Source organism: Manihot esculenta, chromosome 16 (assembly GCF_001659605.2).
Source record: "Manihot esculenta cultivar AM560-2 chromosome 16, M.esculenta_v8, whole genome shotgun sequence".
Classification (NCBI taxonomy): domain Eukaryota; kingdom Viridiplantae; phylum Streptophyta; class Magnoliopsida; order Malpighiales; family Euphorbiaceae; genus Manihot; species Manihot esculenta.
This window is the reverse complement of record NC_035176.2, coordinates 31,024,018-31,047,943: the sequence shown is the minus strand read 5'-3', so window position 1 is coordinate 31,047,943 and position 23,926 is coordinate 31,024,018. Positions and strand designations below refer to the sequence as shown.

At 33.5% G+C, this 23,926-nt stretch overlaps 3 protein-coding genes across 17 annotated transcripts; 1 reads left to right on the top strand and 2 right to left on the bottom strand.

Moving 5' to 3' along the window:
* Nucleotides 1-1,207: 1,207 nt before the first annotated feature.
* LOC110603468 (filaggrin) lies at nucleotides 1,208-6,814 on the bottom strand. Of its 5 annotated transcripts, XM_021741205.2 has the most exons (8): nucleotides 6,567-6,814; nucleotides 6,309-6,441; nucleotides 5,622-5,725; nucleotides 4,853-5,024; nucleotides 4,635-4,775; nucleotides 4,241-4,499; nucleotides 2,723-4,132; nucleotides 1,208-2,629 (listed from the first exon to the last, which is right to left on the bottom strand). In XM_021741205.2, exons 1-8 carry the CDS (start codon nucleotides 6,596-6,598, stop codon nucleotides 1,452-1,454), a joined length of 3,429 nt encoding a protein of 1,142 aa, XP_021596897.1. In that variant the 5' UTR covers nucleotides 6,599-6,814; the 3' UTR covers nucleotides 1,208-1,451. The 5 variants fall into 5 exon arrangements, with proteins under 5 accessions (XP_021596897.1, XP_021596895.1, XP_021596896.1 ...); XM_021741203.2 differs by having other exon boundaries at nucleotides 1,208-4,132; XM_021741204.2 differs by having other exon boundaries at nucleotides 1,208-4,132; nucleotides 4,241-4,496; nucleotides 6,567-6,813.
* A 3,320-nt stretch (nucleotides 6,815-10,134) lies between these two features.
* Nucleotides 10,135-13,094, bottom strand: LOC110602945. The gene is made up of 3 exons (XM_021740554.2): nucleotides 12,933-13,094; nucleotides 12,262-12,469; nucleotides 10,135-10,576 (listed from the first exon to the last, which is right to left on the bottom strand). Exons 2-3 carry the CDS (start codon nucleotides 12,441-12,443, stop codon nucleotides 10,390-10,392), a joined length of 369 nt encoding a protein of 122 aa, XP_021596246.1. The 5' UTR covers nucleotides 12,444-12,469; nucleotides 12,933-13,094; the 3' UTR covers nucleotides 10,135-10,389.
* A 3,129-nt stretch (nucleotides 13,095-16,223) lies between these two features.
* On the top strand, nucleotides 16,224-23,171 carry LOC110602836. 11 transcript variants are annotated; one of them, XR_006349053.1, is made up of 8 exons: nucleotides 16,224-16,238; nucleotides 16,365-16,478; nucleotides 16,571-16,714; nucleotides 16,846-17,017; nucleotides 17,632-17,816; nucleotides 18,030-18,254; nucleotides 22,174-22,373; nucleotides 22,933-23,171. XR_006349053.1 is itself a non-coding variant. In XM_021740412.2 (4 exons), the coding sequence occupies exons 1-3, from the start codon at nucleotides 16,578-16,580 to the stop codon at nucleotides 17,736-17,738; spliced, it is 363 nt and encodes a 120-aa protein (XP_021596104.1). In that variant the 5' UTR covers nucleotides 16,349-16,577; the 3' UTR covers nucleotides 17,739-17,816; nucleotides 18,030-18,506. The 11 variants fall into 11 exon arrangements, 2 of the variants coding, with proteins under 2 accessions (XP_021596105.1, XP_021596104.1); XR_002486027.2 differs by having other exon boundaries at nucleotides 16,365-16,714; XR_002486029.2 differs by lacking the exon at nucleotides 16,224-16,238 and having other exon boundaries at nucleotides 16,349-16,478.
* Nucleotides 23,172-23,926: the final 755 nt, after the last annotated feature.

Genomic DNA, 23,926 nt, shown 5'->3' with positions numbered 1-23,926 from the left:
GAGCGAGAGATGATTTTTCCCGAATGTAGCACTTGCGTAGCTGGCATTTTTTTTTTTTCTCAAAATCGAATTACCAAATTGTTTATTAAATCAATTTCAATTTCATTTTATATTTTAAACAATTTTATTTATTTAGTTTAAGCAGTTGATTTTGATTTTGAATTGGTTAAATAATTATGATATTTTATATTTTGAATTGGTTATGCATATAAAATAATTTACATAGTTTTAATATAAATAATAATTTTTTAAAGCTCTACACAACAACAAAAAATTATTTATTTAACCTCCATTTATTTATAAAAAATAATTTATATTTAAAAAATATTTTTTAATAAAATAATTTATATTTTATTATTTAATTTTAATTTTAAAAATAATATATTAATAAATTATATATATAAATTTTAATAAAATTTTTAAAGTATAAAAAATAATTTTCTCTTTAAAAAAATATACAATTTTTTAAAAATAATTTAATTTTTCTTAAATTAAAAAATATTTTTTATTGATTAAATTTTACTAAATATTTTAAATATAAAAAATAATTTAAAAATATTTTACATGAAACAAATAAAGTATTTCTTAAAATATATTAAATTTATGACAATAGTTATGAAAATTATTTAGTGATCCTGCGAGAGTAAGATAAATTTAAATTTATTAAACTCTTCTCTTAATAAAATTATTTACGTCTTTATCTAAAGAAAATAAAATAGAAGTATTTACGTATTTTATTATTATTGATTGGATATGCCACTTATTTTTTAAAATTATGTTATCAATATATTTGTTTTTTCAGCCAATAACCGACAGGATCTTGCAAAGATTATCACACGGTTACCGCTTTGCTTCCTTGTATTAGTTAATTAGACGTTGCTGATTCAGTGCTACAACTGGGACTCCCAAGTGTGGGCGAAAAAAAAAAAAGAAAAAGAAAAAGAAAAAGAGTGAATTTCAAATAATCAAACATTTTTTTAGAAAAATATTTTTCATAAATATCCTATGATTATATATTCAATAAAGCTTTGACAAGAAGTCAGGTAGCGCGGACATCGAAAGCGAGTCTAACTCGTTCATTCAGGGATTTCATGGATTTTTTGTTTATTACCACACACTACCATCGCAACAGATTCCTTTTGCATCATCAGCTACCTGTGCTTATCAGAACTAAAATAAAAGCAACATCAAGAACCAATAGATACTAGAACAACTTAATCTACAATCTCAGTGCACATATAGCCATCCACCACAGCGTGGGAAAGATAATTTACATTACTACTTAAAAATAGTAGCAGCAACACAATACAGGAAGGAGAAAATATGTAATTTGCAAAACTATAATAATAATCCCTTCAACTTGTGAACTTTATTTATGAGTAACCCTATAATAGCAACAAAAAGAATAATGAACCAGAACAAATCTACTTATCTTCTGAAACAACTTTATTTCATTGGCGATTTTGTCGAAGAGACAGTAGGTGTGCAGTTAAAGCATCATAATCAGGGAGTTTTGGGTGAACATGACTGGCCTTATTAATGGAGTTCTCCCTGGATGGAGGAGTAGCATCCTTTGAATAAGATGCTTTTGTGCTTTCACCAGCACCTGATGATGCTGTTCTGGGTGGAGGATTAGATGGTTGCTCCCTGGCTGATGACTTGCGATTTTCTTCTTGTGAGGACCTCTTAGGTTCCTGAATTGGCTTGGATGGTTCTGCTGATCTATGCTGCTCAGAACTTCTCCAGTTATCTGAATTTTTGGACTGAGGAGGATAATGTTGAGTATCAGTAGTGTAAGAACTCCTTGAGGATGATTCCTCAAGCACGGACTGCTTCGATTCTGAAATTGGCTTGGAGAAAGTTTGTCCTGTTGATCTACCCTGCTTAGAACTACCCCGATAATGAGAACCCTTTTCCTGTGAGGTAGGCATCACTTGAGCTTCTTTAGTATAGGAACTCGATGAAGATGACTGGCGTTCCATAGCATAATCTGGAGTAATTGAAGAGTCAAAAGGTAACCTGGACTCGTAAGAATTTCTCTCAGAATCTGCAAGCGTATTACTAGTTAAAATCTGTTTCGTTCGTCTAGAAAATCCAGGACCTGGTCGAGATCTGTTTCCAGTCTGTTTAGGAAGATCCTCTTCAGAATCACTACTATTAAAAGCAAAATAGCTCCTTAAGCCTGATCTTTTATTCACTTCAGGTGCTGCCTCTTGAATGTATGGCTCTCGAGTCTGCTGTGGAAGTGCCTCACCTGGCTCATCATCACGGGCATCAGAATGTGAAAGCGGGGTACCTAAGCTTGCATTTTTATTTATTTTTGTGTGCACCACCTCAGTGTATGGCTCTTCATCTCTAGATCCAGAACCACTATCAACCCTGAGGAAAGAAGAGGACTGCTTAACTCTGGCAGAATTATCCTCTGCTGCTTGCTTGGACAGTGAAGAATTATTTGATGGATTCCTACGGTAAGGTGGATGCTTATAACCCTTATTTCGAAGGCCACCGGTCAAGATTCCAAAATTCAACTCTTTACCACTTTCTGAACTCGATCCTTTAATAGATATAGTATCCTCCAAGTTATCCAGTGATTGATATCTTTGAACATCATCCTTGACTGATGAAAACCCTGCAGGTTTTGAATTGTCATTGGATTTAGATTGGGGTTTTGCAAGCCTGCTAGAAGTTAGATTACTCTGCAAGTAATTGTAACTGAACTTACTATCATTTTGAGGATCAACTTCATTTCCCTGGTTTTTTCTGTTTAATCCCATATTTTCCTTCTCTGCTAGTGAAGACCCAAGGAAGTGGTGTCTCTCATTCTGGGTTGTCTCAGGGTGACCAGAGGAAGCAATATCTTTATGAGGAAAAGTGCCAGTACGTGTACTCCCAATAAGCTTAGAATTGTTGGGCTCCCCTTCACTTTCTGAACTTGGGCAATCTGAATCATCAAAAGTGACAGGTAACAATTCATCAGCAGGAGAAGAAACTGTATCACTTGTCAAACCTTCAGAAAATACACTTGTAGTGGGCAAGTCTGAGGCAAAAGGAGATTGCAAACTGGACTTTCCTAGTGACTTCTCCACGTTTAGCCTGAGGCTGTTAGCACTTGTATTTGCTAAAATATGAGAAGATTTTCTATCTTCTGAGTCTGACAGATTATATGAACCCGAATCTGGGCCATTATATTCACCCTTCTCATCAAGCTTAAATCCATCATCATCTGAACCAGAATCATCAAAAACCACAGAAGCATTATCAAATGGACTTGTTTCTTTGGTATTTCCTTGGAAGTTCCCCTGATCAAAAGGTTCCTTAGCAGCTTCCTCACTAAACTTCTGGTGGCTGAAACTGGAAAAAACGTTGTGATCGTCTCTAGGAATTTGAGAATGAGAGGAAATGCTGCTAGACTGTTTTCTAAAGCCTGTGACTGCAAAATAACCTTCTGATCTCATTTCATCAGAGTTCTTTCTAGAATGACTATCAGTCATTTGAAAATCACTCATCTGTGGGTAATCATCCACAGAAGTACTGCTGGATTTTGAGGAAGCCAACTGAGAATTTTTATCAGTGCTCTTGAGATTGTTAAACCTTTCAGCCAATCCTGCCAGGTCATCTTGTTCATTTTCAAAACTTTGTTCATGATTCATGCCAGAATTACTACTTCTGCAAGGGGTGTTATTTACTGGATCTTTGGTAAGATGTTCACCTTGCACTATGGAGCTAGCACCTGTTTGAAGCCCTTGATCTCTTGATTTAGAAACATAGGTCTTCTTTGCTTCAGTTGAATGCTGCCTGATTATCCTTCTAGGAGGCGTGTTATTTACTGGATCTCTGTCATTATGTTCACCTTCCACTCTGGGGCCAGCATACGTTTGAAGCCCCTCATCTCTTGATCTGAAAACAGGTGCCTTCTTAGTTTCTGTTGAATGTTGCCTGGTTATCCTTCCTTGGCTTGAAAGTTGTGCAGCAGCCCTGGCAGCCATGCTTGCTCGTTCTGCAGATTCTGCAGCTGCCTGAGCAGCAGCTGTGGCATCCTTGAATTCCATATTCCAACTGTTCCTACCCAAAGAAAAACCACTCTGTTCTGCAGCATGCGAATCCCTAAATTCTCTCTCATTAGATCCAGTCCCTGTTAGAACCATAAATATAAAAGTTAACTGATGAAGAACATGATAAAGGACAAATTTACATGAGTGTTGAAAAAAATTGGTCACTATAAAATAATGGTTACACATACCTACAGTTCTTGGATCAAGGTGAGATGTGCCAGATGGCATTGCCTGACCAGTATTAACAGCAGGAGAAGAGACATTCTGGAAATGTTGTGATGATCTTGAATTGTATCCATATGAGTCAACATGTTGTTCATGTTTATCATTGTAATTGGAAGGAGCTCTGAAATTAGGATGCCCCCTGTCAACACTATTAGATGGCTCTTGGATATTAGGAGACTCACCATGTACTTTACTGTGCTCAAATGTAGTTGGTCCATTCTGCTAAAAAAAATGCAACCATTAAGCGAAAATAGCTCCTTTCAAATTGCATATAACTATTCTGTGCCAGTAGGCCAGAACCACAAAAAGCAATATCAAGTGAAAAAAAGAATTTAACTTTTAATGATTTGATCTTACCAGCAAGTCCTCAGGAGGCTTCATATCTTTCTCTCCAAATGATTTAGGATCCCATGTAACATTATGTTCCTCAGCAATGGCACTCAAAATTTTTATTTTGGTGGGACCATCAGGTGCTTTGGCTGAAAGTTTTTCCACCAACTAGGAGATGACAACATAAATGATTACCAACAACAATAAATTATAGAGTCCCACTAACTGCTACAGAACAAACTTACCAGGCGGCTAACACCACAGTCTGGACGTAGTTCAACTGCCGCAGTGACAAATTCCTTCCCATATTTTGCTGTAAAATGCTTACGGACATCCATCAATTCGGGTACATCCGCACATCTTGGAGATGCAAAAATTAGGCTTGCGATTGCTTCCTTCAAGTCAATGGGACAATTTCTGGAATCTTACATAACAGATCAGTATGCAGAAGCATTTATCATAAACCAACAATATTTAAAGTGAAAAATTTTTATCAGGTGCAAGTAAAGATTTTTTTTCTTTAAAAAAAACAAGCTCTTAATTTACGGGGCATTCATAACATATTCTCTTAATAAGATAGCCCAAGGCTGGACATATCATGCAGATAATATTGGCTCAAATCTTTCTCCTCGCTCACAAATATTTTCCTGACTCCTGAGAGTCAACTTTCATTTCTTAGAACAGCTTTATGAGATATCTACATCCCAAGCTAGAATTTGGTACTGAAATGGAATCAGTCACATACTAGACTATATTTCATGCCTCAGTCAGCACAAGGGCAAATCAGTGCCAACGGATCAAATTGTTACATCAAGTGATCACACAGAATTCTTCACTGACACCCATACCAGTGGATTACATATCTCCAACACAAAAGAAAATACTCGCTGCTTGACACATAAAACATACATGTGCACGTATGCATTGAATTACTAATTTTTCTAAAACGGGCACGCCTCGGATGAAAAATAAGAGAATACTAAATTTGTTCAAGAACAGAAACAATTTACATACTTCTGTGACTCGATGATTGGCAAACGTGCTACAATAAGTTCACAGTATATCTCAATAAGATCATATGCAGCCATTGTCTTCTCTTCCCGAACTACATGCTCAACCTGTAAAGCAAAGAGAAATCCAGGTATACTTTACAATAAACACCATATAGACTACTCTAGTAAGCAAGCATTTGATCACCAAGACTAAGAAACAAATAATGAGGAAGTTTCACCAGAAAAACCATGTAAATTGCCATTTCCCGCAATAACATTTGCCTCTTACCTAATGAGCTACTAATACAACATCCTAATTAAAATACTAGTTAAAATGCTATAACGCTTGCATAGAATAAAATAACACAATATTTTGGCAATTCTTTGGACTGATCATCCAGTTCTTCCAGTAATTACCTCCATCCTCAATACAAAAGTTACTTTAAAAATTTTCAGCTAACCACCGATACAATTTCATCCTAGCAATTTTTTTTAGTCTAATTTCACTCTAGCTTGAAGCACCAAATCTTGAAAGTAGCCAACATACCTAGCCAGACCTCGAAAGGACATAATTAACATAACATGTAGAACAGCATAAAGGTCAACGCAATTCCTCATCACAAGCCGCGGAAGATCAGAATAAATAGCAATTGTGAACAATATCAACAAAAGAAGGCGGAGGAAAAAGCATTAAATTCTTTCTGCGTACCCGAATTCTGGCAGTCTGGTCTTGGCCAGACTCCAGCAATTGAGCCAATTCCCTCTTCAGCTGCTTCACCTGCGCATCTCTCTTATTCTTTAATAATTTTATGCGCGAAGCCGCTAGCTTCAAAGACGTTTTGCTGCGAGAAACCAACCAATTCAAAAAAACTATAGAAAAATCCACGAAAAATCACAGAATAAAGCAGGAAATCTGGAAGAAAAAAAAAAAAAAAACTCTCTCCCCTCTAGTGAAGAAAAATTTTACCATTTCGCTGGCTTGAAGCTCTTGTGTAGCATAGCTCTTCAACAGACTGTTTTCTTTCTGGGTGAATATAGATTAGAGAAGAAGGGATTTTGATTCGAATACGATAAAGAAAATATTCCGATCTGCGTGAAATGATTATCGGAAATCTGAAGTTAGAATAAAAAGAATTTGGAAGCGCAAGGAATTGAAATTTCGTCGAATCTCTTCGCTCCTTGCAATTATATTTCCAATTTTTCCAGCATGGAAAGTCGTCTTATTTCCGTTATTTAAAAAATCGAGTCGGTCAAAATTTGGTGTGGGAAGGACCAGGGAAATCAATCATAAGTCTTACTTTTTACGTTGACCACAATGCCCTTTCCATCTGTGATATTATCTTTTTTGCTCTAAGCGGTCTTTCCAATGGGCAGTGGGCTCCACTTGCTGAAGTCTATTCATCCTGCGGCTGTAAATTAATCATAAGACAAGTATACTACTTCTGCGTGTTGGCAATGTACGAGAGTAGAGCCTTGTATAGAATCGACTTTACTTCGAACTTTCTTATGAAAATTAAAAGGGGACATCTCACATCTCTAGGCAGGATTAACACTAAAGCGATTTGTTTAATCGTTATTTTCTGTCCTTTTTTCTCTGTTTCTATCAAACTGTAATTTAACGCTTAATCACGGTGACATTTGAACGGCGTTAATGTAAATTAAGCCTCAGTCTCACCTAATAAACTCATGCTCCACTTTCCCAAAACGGCAGCTCTAGCCATCGTTCGATTGTCTCATGCTGAAATTGGTAGTTTAGAGTATGATTAGGGGATGAATTAGAATCCAACAAGAAGGAAGCAATTCTAATTCCCGATTATGATATGGTTTGATTTATCTTTATTTCAATTTTTATTAAAAGATTATTTTATCCACAAAGAATTCTCCAAAACCGTTTTATTAAAAAAAAAAAAACGGAAAAAGGAATTCGGAGGAAAAAGGAAAAAGAGAAAAAAAAAAAAAACGTCGTCGTCTGAAACCAAATCATATTGGACGCTGCATTTATCACGGGTTATACGCGTTTATCTGTTTCATTTAAAATAAAATTTTATGGCCAATCGTCAATCCACCCGGCCGCGGGTCCAGTCTTGTGCCTATCATAGAAAGCGAAAAGTTGATGGCTTTGCCTTGTTTCAATCTCCTTTTTTCCGATTGAACTCTTACACTAATAAAATTAATACCATTAAAATATTTTTTTTGGCTTACTAATACCATTAAATTACTACAATATTTGAAAATATAATAATAATAATAAAATAAAAAGTGAAAATAATACAATATTTCAACTACCATCTAGCATTCTTATCATTGGCCAACCCCTTTCTGCTCCTATAGGAACAGAGCACAAACCACGTTCATGCAATTGACATTGTCATGTTTTTTTTTTAATCAAATTATTTCTTTAATTTTTTTAATATCATATTGACTATCAAATAATTTAAATTATTTATACTATTTATTCAGAATAATTAAGGTTAAGAGAAAGTGACTAATTTATACAATATTTACTTGTTATTTGCTTTGCTTTTCAGGCTTCTTGCTCTTTGGCTCCTAGAAGCGTAGCAATGACTGAACATAAGCACTTGTTGAACAAGGTGCTTAAGGATTCCTTTCTTCTTCTACTTGGTTATATAGTCGTCGAAAATGCCAAACTGCTGCTCATGAAGGTTAATGCTTTGGTATTATCTGTTTATTGTAATTTGAGTAATTGAAAAGTTATGTTGTTTAACTGTTATGCTAATTTTTGTGATAGCTTAGAAAACCCATTGATATCAACCATATCACTCCATCACAATTAATCTCTATTTACATCCTCCATCTAAATTCATTATATTTATTTAAATGTTAATGTGAGATTGAAATGCTAACATGACAATTATTTGTTAGTATTTACAATGAAAAAATCATTAGTTCATGATATTTTATTGCAAAAAAGAAATAACTCACAAAATTTGACTGCAATTCACATTGAACAATCTAGAACATGTCTACAGTATACAGTTACCAAATTAGAAATGTGTGTTTACATTTAATTCAAATTCTGCCCACCAAACTTTCTTCAAAAAATATTTGGAAAAGCCAACACGTATACAATCATTTCTTGAATTGTATTTATTTCCTTCAAAATGAAGATTCCATTTGATTGTTCAACAAGAATACCTGACAGACAAGTGTAATTACTTGTCCACAAGTACTAATAGATGCTATTTCTAATGTGATACAAGAAAAACTTCTTGTAGAATTATATATTCTAGCTTATTATTATAGTGCAGCACTTTTATTTGTCATTTGAGTTTATTTATGTTAATTGAAAAAATAATTAAATTACCTAAATTATAACAAAATAATTACTTCCACATAAATCCTTCTATTTTTATAAATTAATAATCATATTTATTATCTTATATTTAATAATAAAATAATAAGTAAATAAAAAATCTTAACATAGTATGCTTTTAACTTCAGGCCCAATAAACCCTTTACTTTGTTTTCTAACTTTTTCTTCTCACTAATTTTTTTTATTTTTTTATTAATTAAGATAAAGAGGAAATAATAAAATTTTCATTTCAGATTTAGTTTATTGGCTTTCACATCTAAGATATTATTAATTTATAAATATAAAAATTTATTAGTAATAACAAATATTTAAAGACTAATTTGTAAAAATATAAAGATTAATTTTAATTAAGAATATAAAATTAGATAAGAGATTATTTTATTAGTTAAACAAAATTTTAAAAATTAAATTTAAAAATACAGAAATTTGACCTATAGATTTCACTAAGTATCGAGAATTGAGTTATAATTTAGTAGCAAAATTAGAAGATAATCCTTATTTTGCTAAGCAGATGAAATCATAAGAAGCTTATTGTTATAAATTAAATCACAGGATTCTGTGGTTTTTTCTTATAATTTCTCCTTCACAAGATTTAGTTATTATATGTCTACCCAATAAATCAGAGAATGTCAAATAGGTATGTTTTTACCTATCAATTTTAAACATTTTCCTCTATTCTTAGTGGAATTTTAAATTTAATTTCTTTAAAGTTATTTGTCATATATACATACCTACAATCCAATATATAAAATATAATTTAAAAAAAAATATGCATGACCATGAACGTTAACCCTGCTTTACCAAATACTTGAACTTTGACAAGGCTTTCCCAGTTGAGCAAGTTCACCTTATAAACAGTTCAATATTCATTTCAGTCAGTATGATAATTTCGACATGATTGACCGCAAAGGAAATAACCCATGCTGCAAGAACATTTGCTTAAAGCCATTTCGATGATGGAAAGGAAGCTATACTTGGTGAAGATGGAAGTTTGACTATAGTAAATGTGAAACTTCAATGCAACGACATCATTGCAGCAAACTTCCATCTGCATTTACATGATGTAATGGTTACCATCCCCATTGTTCCTATCAAAGTGGTTTTGACCAAAAGGGAGTAATCAATTTGCCCTTCTCTTTTTGACAGGACCATCAATGCAAATATTTAAACACAAGGCTTTGATCAACTAAAAGGCAAGCAATTAAAAAACTCAGCATTATCATCATTCATGAGAAGCGGTGACTTTCAACAAAGTTTATCGAATGTCATTAACATCCTAAGCTGCTTCAGATGTGTAAGATTATTATGGAAATCACAGTAACCCACTGATTTCTCAGCTTCAAAAATTTTGCAGGAAAATAAAAATTTGCAAGTAAAATGCTTGGGATAAATCACGCAAATGACAACAGAAACTTACATATTCAATCCCCCAAAGCACATTCGATGATGCATCTTCTCAAGGATAGTAACCAGTGAAAGTAAATCCCCTTCCCACGATCTCACCAGCACAATACCAAGCAAAGCACTCCAGCCCAAACAAAGCAGCAATGCCGGCATCTTCAACCTTCAATTCCTGCCTATTTTTCCATAAATTCTTCATATAATCAAGTTCCTTCCAGAATGATTCACAACGATTGGGAATACTGTGCAAAACAAAAATAGAAGAGATCTCAAGAAACAAGTACATATAAAAACTTATTGATACTTTCCGCTAGAACCTTAGTAAATAAAGGCACAAGATACTCGTGTTAGGCATCTATGAGTTTCAATAAAAGACGACTGATGAGTTATAAAAGGTAATGTATAATTATCAATTTTAAAAGATACATACACGCACGGACAAACACACATCAATATCAACAGAAATGCTCAAAGTTTGAATAACCAAATCACATTACTCTTTGGGATAATTCAAGAAATGCCAAAAAAAAAAAGTCTTAATATTTGCTCCTAACAAATTTTAAAAAGTTGATCACCAGGAGGCAAAAGAGTTTGACTCTATTCCCCATTTTTCTTTTTCCCAGTCTAAATCAAACTCCAGCCTTCTACAAGACATCCACATCATAAAAAATGAGTCACGGCAGCTGTAAGGTCTTAGATCAAAGTATATAATGTCATTAAAAACTCAAACTTCTTTCTCCTCTTCTGAAAAATAGCAAAATGAAACTCCACCAGATCAAGCAACTGAAATGATTAGATGCTTATCTAAAGTTACACTCAACAACATGCATATAATAATGAACTTCAAAAATCATGAAAAATACAATCCACAATTAATCTATTTTACAACTGATGAAAATTAATGATGAAATTATCAGTCTGAGGTTAAATTGCATAACATAAATAAACTAGGAGGTTAATTCTAAGTCTCAGACATTGTTTAAGTGCTACTGAAATTGTGGAGGTCAAGTTTCTAATGGCTTTGCACCTGTTCCCAACTCGGGAAAAAAATGTACAAAGTTTCACTTCGGTTAAGCACTTACAAAAATTTCAATTATGAGAATTTGGTATATGCTTCATAATTGAGTTGGCAACACAGGTGGTTTCTTATCTGTAGCAACACTTCAGTTATTTGCAGGTAAAGATGGACAGAAAAGAAACAATGTTATAGATAAATTTATATGTCAATTTTGAAACCTACACATACTTTGATGCATGAAATATAAATAAAAAGAACCAGTGTAATGCCAAACATTTTCTCTCTTAACAAACTAGATATAAATCAACTTATTTAATCGATTTTAAAGCAGCTCATAGAGACTCCGGACAATGTTAAGGGGATTGAGAATTCGGCGGAAAGTTGCACTCTTCATCTAAAAAGATGGCTACCACTTACCAAAAAAGGCAGTTTGCCTTTATGCTGTAAAACCTTTCAACCAAACATCTCTATTGCTAGTTTTCTACAACTTGAATAGTAAGAATGGCCAGTGTAATTTGAACCAACCCCAACCTAAATCCATGAGAAAGAAAGAAAGAATTCCATATTCTAATGAATTTCATTTTGAACCAAACAGCTTAAATCACAAACCATTTCTTTTTTCTTTGTTAATGATGAGCTTCTGGCTAGAGAATAGAGAAATGCATGAATTAATCTAACAAGCAAATAATGCGCCTATCCTTCAGCTAGGAGTTTCAAACTTGGCGAATACATCTGGGGAATAATTATTACAGATCTCAACTCTACGGTGGGGAAAAACACAAAACCCATACATCAAATCCTCCAATCAAATAACCTAATTCACATCACAGCTTTCTTAGAAGGAAAGAATGAAAATAATTCACAAGCAAAAATCAAATTACAAGATAACAAGGGTACAAGGAGTAAGACCTAGCAAGACGTGTGTAGAACAACTGCTTTGACAACAAGCTGCACGTCTCAACAGTGGGAGGTTCCTGAATATATTGCTTATTCTGCTCCAACAACTGCTTGTAGTATTCAGTTCCATGCTTGGACACAAACTTTGAAGCTTGACATGCCTTAGACTGCAACTGCTGCAACTTGGTCGCCATCAATTCCACAACCTAAGCTTAAAACCCTACAAAACAAAATGCCAACAGCAATCTCACATACAGATTAAGAAAAATCTCCTCAAACCCATAAAATGATTCAACTAAGCACATAATAATGCAACAGAAGAATGCAATGGAATTCTTCCATCAGAAAACAATCGATTAGTCCTACCCAGTTAACTAATCACGACAAAATGACACATGCATATAATTTCGCAAAATATATGCATCAAAATAAGCTCCAAATCAAGCTTAAACCTAAATTGCTATCAAAATCAAGAATAAGCAACAAGCATGGTCTAAAAGCACAAACATCAACAAATCAAAACTCTAGCTGCAATATACAGGACCATAATGACAAACATCTAACAAGATAGACTAAATAGAGCAACTAAACAAGATCTGATTGGGAGGAAAAGGCTAATTGTGCGTAAAAAAACGAGTAACCTGAGAATCGAATCAGATAAAGTGAATAAGAAGACGTTTTACCTGGGAAAAAAGATTGGAGAAAGTGTGTTAAAGGCGGCAATAGGCAGAATGGTAGCCTTGCTTCCCTCGCCGCTTACCTTTCCCGAATAGTGCTCGAGGCAAGGAGAGAGAGAGAGAGAGAGAGAGATGGAGAGAGATTGACTTGATTGGTAACAGTGGTTTTACAATTCTCGGGTTTTATTTGGCTCACTCCTAGGGTGATTTTGTTAAGAAGTTAGAAGAATAGGGACCTTTTTAAAACTTTGCCTTTTGGCCTTTTTTATTTTAAAAAATCATATTTTGGACCTTATAGATTGTATTTTTTTTATATATTTTCATGATGTTTTTCTTCCTCTTGTATGCTTTTACAGACGGCCTTTAGAATGGAGATTTGAAATAACTTACAGATAAAATTTTATACCCAACACTTTCTTAAAGTCCATACTCATTTGATAAGATAATGAAGAGTTGTTCTTCAGCCAATATACACCATGAACTACTACAGTCTACAGTTCAAAAGTTCTATTTACAAATAAAAGTAAGATTTTTTTGGTTTTTTGCATAAGGAGTATTAATAATTAGGATTAATATAATATAATAAAATCAAATAATTAAATTTATGTTTTATTCGATTTTTAATTTAATACATTAATCTATAACACTTTGATGAACTTTACCCTTCTACAATTTGATGAACTTTCCATTTAGTCCAAACCAAATTATGCACATTAATAGTTTAAGCAATCAATATATTTATTTTAGGAATAAGCATCAATACAAAATGAATCATATGTTTTTTTTTAATATTAGTATTAAAAATTTAAATATTTACAGTTTTTACATTTTAATTAAAATTTTATTTTTTAATGCAATAAATCAGAATTTAAAAGTTTTTGATGATTTTATCCAAATTTAAATTCTAAATGGGAGCGTAATATGTTATGTGTATTTTTTATTACTTTTTGATGGGATACATATTATGTATTAAATAAGAAAAAATACATACTACTATATAATAAAAATAAATTAAAATAAAGTATGTTATCGGTTAGTTCGATTTCGAATTGAATTGAATCGAAAAACTAAAATTGAAATACTATTTTTTTTTATCACATTATAATAAATTCCATTCACAATCAAAACACTAATCAAATCTGAAAAATAATACAAAAATAAGAATATGGCAATATTAATTCATTATTAGCAACAATAAAACCACATATCTTTCAAAAAAAGTCCTCATTAAAAGATGAGTAATAGCAAGAATCGAATACCCAAAAAATAATTATAAAACTTATGAGATTCAATTAAAAAAACCATTTCAAACTATCAAATACTATAAATTAGTTTCTTAATTATACTTTAAAAGTATAATGAAATCTGTTATCGATAAAATAATTCATAAAACTCAGATTTTATAATTTTGTGGATGAACATATTGATGAACATAGTACACCAACAATCATCGAAGAACAAACTCAATATCAAGGGAGGTGTCGACTTTGGCACACTCACAACCACCAGAGATAAAATAGAATCAAGGCATTATTGTACACCAGCAGCTATTGGAAGGACAACTAAATCACCAATGAGACTATAAAGATGAAGACATCGTCGAGAAAAAAAATTAAGAACATCATTTTCTTTGAAATAAACGAGAAACGTCGTCTTTTCTAGGATAAATAAATGTTAATGTCTTCTTCTATGAAAACTACAAGAGAAAGATACAAATAAAAAGATGAAAGAAGGAAGAAGAAGAACAGAGATAGGGTGGCTAGTAACTGAGAATAAAATGAAAGATGATAAAAAAAGTTTTAATTGATAGGATTTGAGAGGGATAAAAGGATGTGTATAGAAAAATAATCGATTTGATTTGATTTTTTTGATTTTTTTTATCTTAAAAATCAAAGCGGTTTGGTAAAGTACAAAAAAATCTAAACAAATACACATGCCATACTATATTAGCTATTGTCATATACTTCTCCATTTAAAATTTCAATTAAGATAAAATGACTAAAAAATTTTTAAATTCTGACATATTGTATTAAAAATTAAAGATGTGGATTAAAACACAAAAACCCGTAAAAATTTAAGTTTTTAATGTTAATATCTTTTAGTCTTCAACTGCAGGACTTTTAGAAGCCTAACAAGGAGTAAGTATGCTCTAAAACGGTCAGAAGAAAGGCATATGCAAGTTTACAAGCACACTGACTCACTCAAGAACCAGATGCAACAATAACATTGTTTGAAAGAGGGTTGAGAAAGGCACATGCAAGTTCACAAGCACACTGACTCACTCAAGAACCAGATGCAACCACAACATTGTTTGAAAGAGGGTTGATATCTCAACAACAATACTCATAAAAGGCTAAAGAATGTACCGAGGAGCAATAAGACCCACCATCCATGGCATTTCAAAAAGAGGTGTAAAATGAAACGGATTAAAGCATTCAAACTTGTCATCGTTACTGCAAAGGGAAGGAGAATCAAGTAGAGCTTGTGATCGCTTTCTCTAGCGTTTTTAAAGTCGGCCATTAAACATACAATAGGCTGAAGAACTCCCAAGATAGCTTAGTTTTTAGTTTAGATTTGAATCTCTCCATTACAAAGATATAAAATAAAAGACATAATAAGCACCAGAAGATGATTAAGTAACAAATTCAAATCTCTTGAAACAACATCCTTTCTATGAAAACTCAAATCTAAAACCAGAGGAAACATACGAAACAAAAATGATATTCACACCTAACCCAGCTGTGAGAATGACAAAATCCACTTATTGGGTTAAAAAGAAAAATGCCTCTTCCTGTTCGGGCAGGGGAAGCGGCAAGAGAAGGCTTCACAAAGATAGCAAATGAAAGGGATGAAGCAGCATAAAGAGACAAATCAAAAGGAAATGCGTCTCTCTAAGCGAAGAGAGAGAAGCAAGTTTTCCATTTTTAAAACAAAATAAAAATAAATATTTAATTTCTTAAACACAACCACACTCTTTGTCTCTCTCCATATCTTCTCTTCTTCTTGCACAACTTCGAAAGCCATAAACACCAAACCAAAGTAGAATCAATTGCCACTAACTCACCTAGTAATCAATACTGAATGAAAATAACAAGAGATGCACTATGACCTCAAGTCTAATGGTAAATGGGCATTTCAAAAGCATTATGGTTATGCTATCAAGGGAATAACAATATCGCACTATCTCTGGATATTAACATTACCAATTTTTAGCCCATAGAAAAATAAAAGGAGAAAATGTACGTAGTCAAGTGATACAGAAACTCAAACTCCCTCAAGCAAACATGAGGCCAATATAATTTGTTAATCCTTGTTAGTAATGCTTGATTTTTTTTTTCTTTACTTGTCATTATTACTCTCGCATTGTTAAAGACTTGTTTGGTAGCTTTTTTTGTTTTTTTTTTTAATTAATAGTTAGCTGAAATTTACTTCGGGCAGGAGAAAAGAAGACACGAGAAGCAACGAAACCATCAACAGAAACAGAGTCTGGAAACCCTGCCTAATAAGTTACAATTTTATTACAAGCTTAATCTCACGCCTAAATTTGAAGAGGTCGGTCATCAAATAATAAGTTTTCTAATTTCGCCAAGCTTTGTTATCCATTACTCCAAACTGAACACGGGATTGGGAATCCAATACGACAGTAGCTTCATGAAGCCTGGGAAGGTTACACAAGCCGCTGCTCCCGAGCTCCTCTGCAGTTGTGAGGGGCAGCAGAGTAGCACCAATTGCCCCCAAGAATTACCCAAAATTTGCCGCTTCTCCCTGCTCTTTCTTTTCTCTCTGAGGTGCTCTTTAATCAATTATTGTTTCAAAATCATTTGATCGTCTTTGATATGTTCCCTTTCTTCTGTTTCTAAATCAATTGTAGTTTATCATCGTGGAATTAGTAACTCCAGTTTTACTTTGATAATTTCAGGCGTTCCCAAAATTGGGTTCGTGCCGCTGTTGAGCCAGAAGAAGAGATTGGATTGGAAGTTGAGTTCCAAAGGAAAATGGCCTGGAGTCGAAAAGACGTGATGCAGACGCTAAGAACTAGAGGGTTTCTGCGGCAGAAGTTTTATCTGAAGATGTTGTTGAAGCTCTCAGAGGTGAGTAGATTATTATAGTACAAGCAGATGCATTATGATTTCCTTGTGATGCTTGATATGCCATTGAACGCATATAATTTCAATAATTTCTGTTCTGTTGTTCCTTAGATGCTGGTGGAGATGTCATATATTTGTTTTCAGCTTGATTGCTAATATTTGATATTGTTTTCTTTGGAGGAGAGGAAGTAATTGGATCTGGTGAAGCTCTCGTGAAAAATGAAGTGGGGTTTGGATAAAGCAAAAAGGAATATGTGTTAATAACACACAATCATGGATTGGTTGATAAGAATGTAGTCAATTGTTAACAACAATTTTTATTATTCAACTTGTTTAGGCGTGCTCCACTCGAATGTGTGTTATTTGGACATTCCAATGTAAATGCCTCTTCCATTACAGGGAGAATCAACTTTTTACTACTGTTGGAGTTGCTTGCATAAAACCAAGCCCTTGGCTGGACTCTTCTTGTTTATTGACATGCTTTAATCAAATGCATTTTCTCTTCTTTTTCATTGTTTGATAGAGAATGATATGCTTGTTTGCATTGCATAATTCTGGAATTTGCAGGCCTCAATTTTTCTGTGAAGTCTTCACATTTAGATATTATTTTTTTGCAGTTTCCCCTTATTTGAGCTTTTTGGAAGCATTTGATTGATTTATGGGATTACAGGAAACAATTACAAAAACTTCTTTGCAATTTATGTTGGAGATGCATCAGAAGTAAAGCATTTTCCATTTACTGATCATCTGCTGCATGGCATATATGATTCTCTACTCCGAAATCTTTTGATCTTGTAGTAAGGTGAATTTTTATCTTTTTCCTTTGTTCTGGTAGAAAATAAAAGAAATTTTTTGTGCATAGCTTTGTTTAATAGACCAACTGAATGGGGTTGAACGTTGAAGCTGATGACTGTCTCACCATAAATTGCCACTTTATTGTATAATATGTAATGTATTTGTTGGTACTTCAATTTCTTGAATTTAATGGTAGACTATGTCATTTTGGGATTTTTAGGGAGTCGAGTGAACTTGAGAAGTCCATGAATCCACGGTTGGACAATGTGGAGAGTCAGAGTGGCCCTAATGAGTATGAATTTTAGCAGGCAGTTTGGTGTTGGTGTCAAGGATTTTGAGATTTAACATTTTGCATATGTTATGGAGGTGGTGCCTTTCAAGTTTCATCTGGATGTGCAAGATCAACAGATGTGATCCTTACCAAGCAAGGAAAGCATCATAAAGGGTAAACTTCCAATTGGGAAACTAACTAATATGTAAATCTCTCAGTAAAAGAACATTAATTTTTTTGGTAGTTGCAGTTTATCATTTGAAGGTTGAGAAACAGTCACTTAGTTGTTATTTAAACTATTAAATATTATTTATGACCTTTCTTAAGTTCAAAAAGTAAAAAAGTTACAAACTCTAGAATTTATATGAACAGTAATCTTGTTTTATTTAATTTGCTGTTGGATGGAGATGGTGGTTTAGGGGAGTATATGGATCAACTATGAGTATTGCTTCTGTTTATAATATTCATAAACTCGGCATTTATTTCTTTCTCTACCACATGGAAATAAGAAGGGGAAAAAATTCATTTATCTGTTTTTGCTATTATATGGTAAGCTATACTTGATTGTAGACTTCTTCTATTCTGCATTTGAGATTTGTGTTTGTGAAGAATATTGCTATTATTCATAATGAAATGTTGCTCATAAAATATTTGTTAATTGTTTCACATCTTTTGGGTTTCTAAATTAGTGGTATTCGATACTAAAGCAGAAATAGATTTATTTGATTCGAATTATCAGCTAATGGTCTTTCTAATTCCTCTACTTGCATCTTTTTGCTCTGGAGACCTCTGTGTGTGCATGTTCTTGTGTTTTACTTTTTATTTCCTTAGCTTTTTCTTAATCCTCCAATCATAGAATGATGTTTTGGTTTGTATCTTCAGCTCAAAGGAAGAAACCATGGCAATTCTTAAAAACCGTTGTCTAAGTGAGGAAACAATGGCTCTTTAAAGAACATGTTGCAATGATGTGCCATTCTTTTATTTCAACAGTAATAATTAATGTGCGCACCACTGTAAATCAGCTATATTTTTTTTACTTGTATATACGTTTAAGTGTTAGTGAGCTTTTGCTTAGCTTGTCTTGTATATTGTTGAATAAAGACGCAAGTTTAGAAATAAGTGAATGAGAAGGGAGGGAAAAGTTGTTACATTTGAGTGGAGAAGGGAAAAGAAGTTAGAAGCAGTTATTAGAGTTATGACAGTTGTGACTGCTGAGAGAGAGTGAGAGAGTTGTTAGTTGTATAAATAGAGCTTCCAGAAGTATCCCAATAATATCTTCTATTTTGTCTAATTTCTTTTCCTTTCTACTCATTCTTACTCTCTCTGTCTGCTTCTTCCCCTTCCTTTCTTCTAATTCTCTACTTCTGCTACCTAAATACTTACATTTGAGTGGAGAAGGGAAAAGAAGTTAGAAGCAGTTATTAGAGTTATGACAGTTGTGACTGCTGAGAGAGAGTGAGAGAGCTGTTAGTTGTATAAATAGAGCTTCCAGAAGTATCCCAATAATATCTTCTATTTTGTCTAATTTCTTTTCCTTTCTACTCATTCTTACTCTCTCTGTCTGCTTCTTCCCCTTCCTTTCTTCTAATTCTCTACTTCTGCTACCTAAATACTGGAAGCTAGGGTTTCTATCCTAACATTTGGAATCAAAGCTGGCTTTAGAGAGATCTTTGCTTTAATCAGGTTTTTCTGTTATTCTCAATATTTTTTTCTGTTCTTCCTTCTTTTTGAAATTGTTGAATCAAATTTCTTTCTTCTTATGTTGTTTTCTGGCTCTTTCTTCTATTTCTCTACTTTAATTTCTCACTTCCAGCATTTCAAGAATCCTTTTCCTTGAAATTTTTGAGATACCAAGAAACTCTTTATTCTTTTTTCTCAAATTTCCCTCTATTTCTATCCCATTTTCTCTCTTTTCCTCTCTTTTTTTTCTCTTTCTTTCTGTTCCAAAATTCTAGATTTAATAAATTAACCTAGACTCTTTGGAGCTGTTGTTGGCAGCAAACCGATTCTTCGGAGTTGTAAGCAATGGCTAGATCAGTTTAGTTACTTAGGAGGCAGTTAGGCTGGCCAAGTTAGAGTAGGAATTGTTCGTGCAAGATGAGTCTTGGGACACCTGCAAGAACCTTGAACGGTTGACATAACTCAAGGAATTGTGGGAGGATATGAAACATGGTGTTTGGAGTTCAAGAAATCAGTTACTGAAGAATTAAGAACCTTAATTACTGGGATTAATGGAGATGACGGCAAAGAAGAGAGTTCTGAAGGAAATATTGGAGCTGCTGGAAATTAGAGCAGAGAGCCTAATGGAGTTAATGGTAAGGGTAATGTACCAACTCGAAAAGCTTTCTTGATCTCAAGAAATAAAGATCAGGCAAGCACTAGTTATAGAGCAGAATCTGAGGGTTAAGAGAGGGTTTTACCTAGATGGAGCTAGTAGCTTTTAAAGGGAATGAGGCAAGGGTGTGGATTAGGAAATGTGCAAGTACTTTGAGGAGTATGGGATGGGGTGCCAAGAAAGCAAAGAGCAGGCATTGCTAGCTTATTCTTTGTAAGAAAGGCGGATTGCCGGATTCTTGGTTTCATATATGGAATGGGATGAAAGTAGTCATCCTTTGGTTGAAAGGGCTTTGAATGCAAGATTTGGGAATCAGAACAAGAACAAGAATAGCTGATTAATCACCATAGAAAATCCAATATCATATGCAGGTCTTTTTTAAGCAACTCAACCTTTTCCTGCAACAACCAACCCTAACCTGACTTGCAAGACCTCTCAGTTACATCAGAACTTTCCTTATTTCCCAAAATCTTCTATCACTGAAAACTATTTTATTCAAAAGCCTACCACAACAACCTTTAGTTCACCTCCAACAATCAGCTATACATCTCTCAGCCAGCTGGGAGGAGTTGGAAAAAGTAAGTGGTTATATTTGGGAGACTAGATAGTGAATTCAGCTGTTAAAATCCTATAACCTTCATGGAAGATGAATAGGAAATATCGAGAGAAGGAAAAGGAAGAAAGTTAAAACACAAATGGTAATCTTGAAGGAATGAGTATGGAAATTTGGAGAAGAAAAGGAAGAAAGTTTACTCTTTGTCAATTAAGAGTCATACTTTCAGTAGAAGCAGTGGAAACATTAGAACACTTAAAACATTGGAAGACGAATTATATTCAGGCTGCAGTCAAGAACAATTCTCAGATGGTTCAACGTACCAACAGATAAAGCTAAATGGGAGTAAAGAAGCTCTTATTCAAGCTCAATTTCCTGAGCTTTCACATTCATGGGAACAAGAATGTGGTCAAGGAGAGGGTATTGTTATGTATAGGAGAAGGTGGTTTAGGAATAAGTGAATGAGGAGGGAAAAGTTATTAGGCAGTTGATTGAAGGATGGAAAAGTAGTTACCAGCCGTCATTAGAGCTATGACAGTTGTAACTGCTGAGATAGAGCACAGTAAGCTGTATAAATGGAGCTTTCCAGCTCTAATGTAGGTTATTTCATAAATATCTCAATAAAATATTTTTTCTTTGCTATTTTCTCTTCCTTTCTACTCATTCTTTCTCTATCTGCTTCCTTTTTTTCCTTCTAATTTTCTACTTTTGCTACTGAAATACTGGAAGTTAGGGTTCCTATCCTAAAGGAAGCACATTCTTATTTCTGAGTGGATAATTGATGGACAGTTCACTTGGTGGAAATAAAATTGGTTAATAACCGTCTTTCATTTGGGTAAATTTATCTAAATTTTCTGGACAGCTTTTGAGTTGGGTTATCAAGAGAAAGTTAAGTGAACTTCGCAATCCTGGTTATATAGAGAAAGTTAAGTGAACTTCGCAATCCTGGTTATATTGTATGCAGATAAACAATTTAGTTTATGGTTGAAATATTTCATTTTGAGCACCAGAATCCCTAGTCTCTCTCTTAACTATATTTTCAGGGTGATTTTGCAAAGCATGTGTCACTTTTCTTTCTTCCTTAAACATTTCAGTCAGCAATTTCATAGGAAAATTCCATTAAGCACCTGAATTTAGAGTTTTAACTCACAACTACTATCCTGATTATCACACAGCTCATGAACCTAAACTTCCTGTTGCTATAGGACTGCAGAAAAAGGGAAGTCTCAGTGAGTGACCATACTGGGTGAAAATGATGATGACTAAAATAAGTTGATCATTTCATATGGGCATGGCTGTGGGGTTTGTGGCAGGATTTTGGGAGCCTGTAGCATTCTTTTCTTGAACAAGATCCAGAGGCATGTTGAGAAGACCTGCTGAAGTCCTTAACATTGATAAGCGGCAGGTATTGTTTCAAACACAATTGTCTAATGCATTCTGAGGTTCATGGTAAATAATTGTTCACACTTTAGTTGCCTACTATGCAATGTGTTCATGTATATCCTGAACTGTATAATTACCTTGAGCTTGTTTGAGTGTCTATCAAACTTCAGTGTCCAAGGAATAAATCAGCATACAATTTTATCTGCAAGTTTTCATGGCGTAAATTAAACGACTTGTCACTTTCTTAATTATCTTTCCAAGACCTAACATCCCATATTATTAGTTTCTTTCTTTGATATCTTTCCAAGACTAACATCCCCATTATTATTAACCTCCATTGACCACCATCGATATCATTTATCTAAGTCTTCTGATCTTTTTGTCCGAAGGCTTTCACATCGATTCTATTATAATCAAGGATTCTTTGAATCTCCTATCACCTGCATTGAGTAGTAATAGACCATTAATGTCATTCCATATGATGTTCAGTGAGAAGACAAATGATTATTGAATCTTTTAATCTTCATGTTTCAATCATTTGAAGCTGACATTGAGTGGAAGCTCTAATAATTTTCATACAGGAAGAATAAGAAGGCGATTTCACATCTTCCCTGAGAAGATCATGCACAAAACAAACTGAAAATGTGAAAGTGACATATAGTCTCATCTCTGGATTTGTGATCCAAGAGGGACCAATTTTTCAGCCCTTGATGTGATCAGATTGTGATCAAAATGTGGGCCCCTGTTAATTTGCTGCATTAGCAGTGTACAATCACTCGATTGATTAATCTTTTAAGAATTTTTTGAATGTATTCACCAACTTTCAACCAAGTAGTTGGCTGCTTGGCTTAGTTGCATGTGTTGATCATATGATATGATGGATAGAATTATGTGGCCCCTCGTGTGCCATAGGGGTTACGTGGACGGCTGTGATCTGTCTGTTCGGGCCCCATTTGACTAGAAAAGCATAGGCCTACAGGGATTTGGTTGGTGTGTCATCATTACAACTATTTTATTTTAATGTCTGAACCAAATAAGGAAACATTAAATGGTTTCGCACGTACCAGCAAACTCATTTTGCTTTTTGTTCCTTAAAAAAAAAAAGTTTGAATATTCCTTCCGCTCACTTAGATAATGTTTTAAAAAAAAAAGAGTAAAAATGACATAAAAGTTTGCAGAGAAAGTAATACATTTTTTTATTTAAGTGGAAAATAAAATTAAAATAAGGCTTAAAGTTCAATTTTACCATAACATTGTGAATATTTAATTTAAGTAATTAACTTTTATCTAAATTAATTTGGATTCTTTAAATTAAACTCAATTAGCCCGAAAGTTAAGAAAACCAGGTATTAACTTCTTAATTTTTAGAACAAATAACAATAAAAAAAAGAAAAAAATTAATTTAAAAATCAAGAAATTAATCATATTAATTTTATATTTAAATCAAGAAATTTATATTTTGACGTTTTGGTTTTCAAACTAAATTAAGTTTAATTTAATAAGTTTTGAATTAATCTGAATAAAATAAAATAAAATATTTTGATTAATGGAAAAAACGAAATTGAACATTTCATT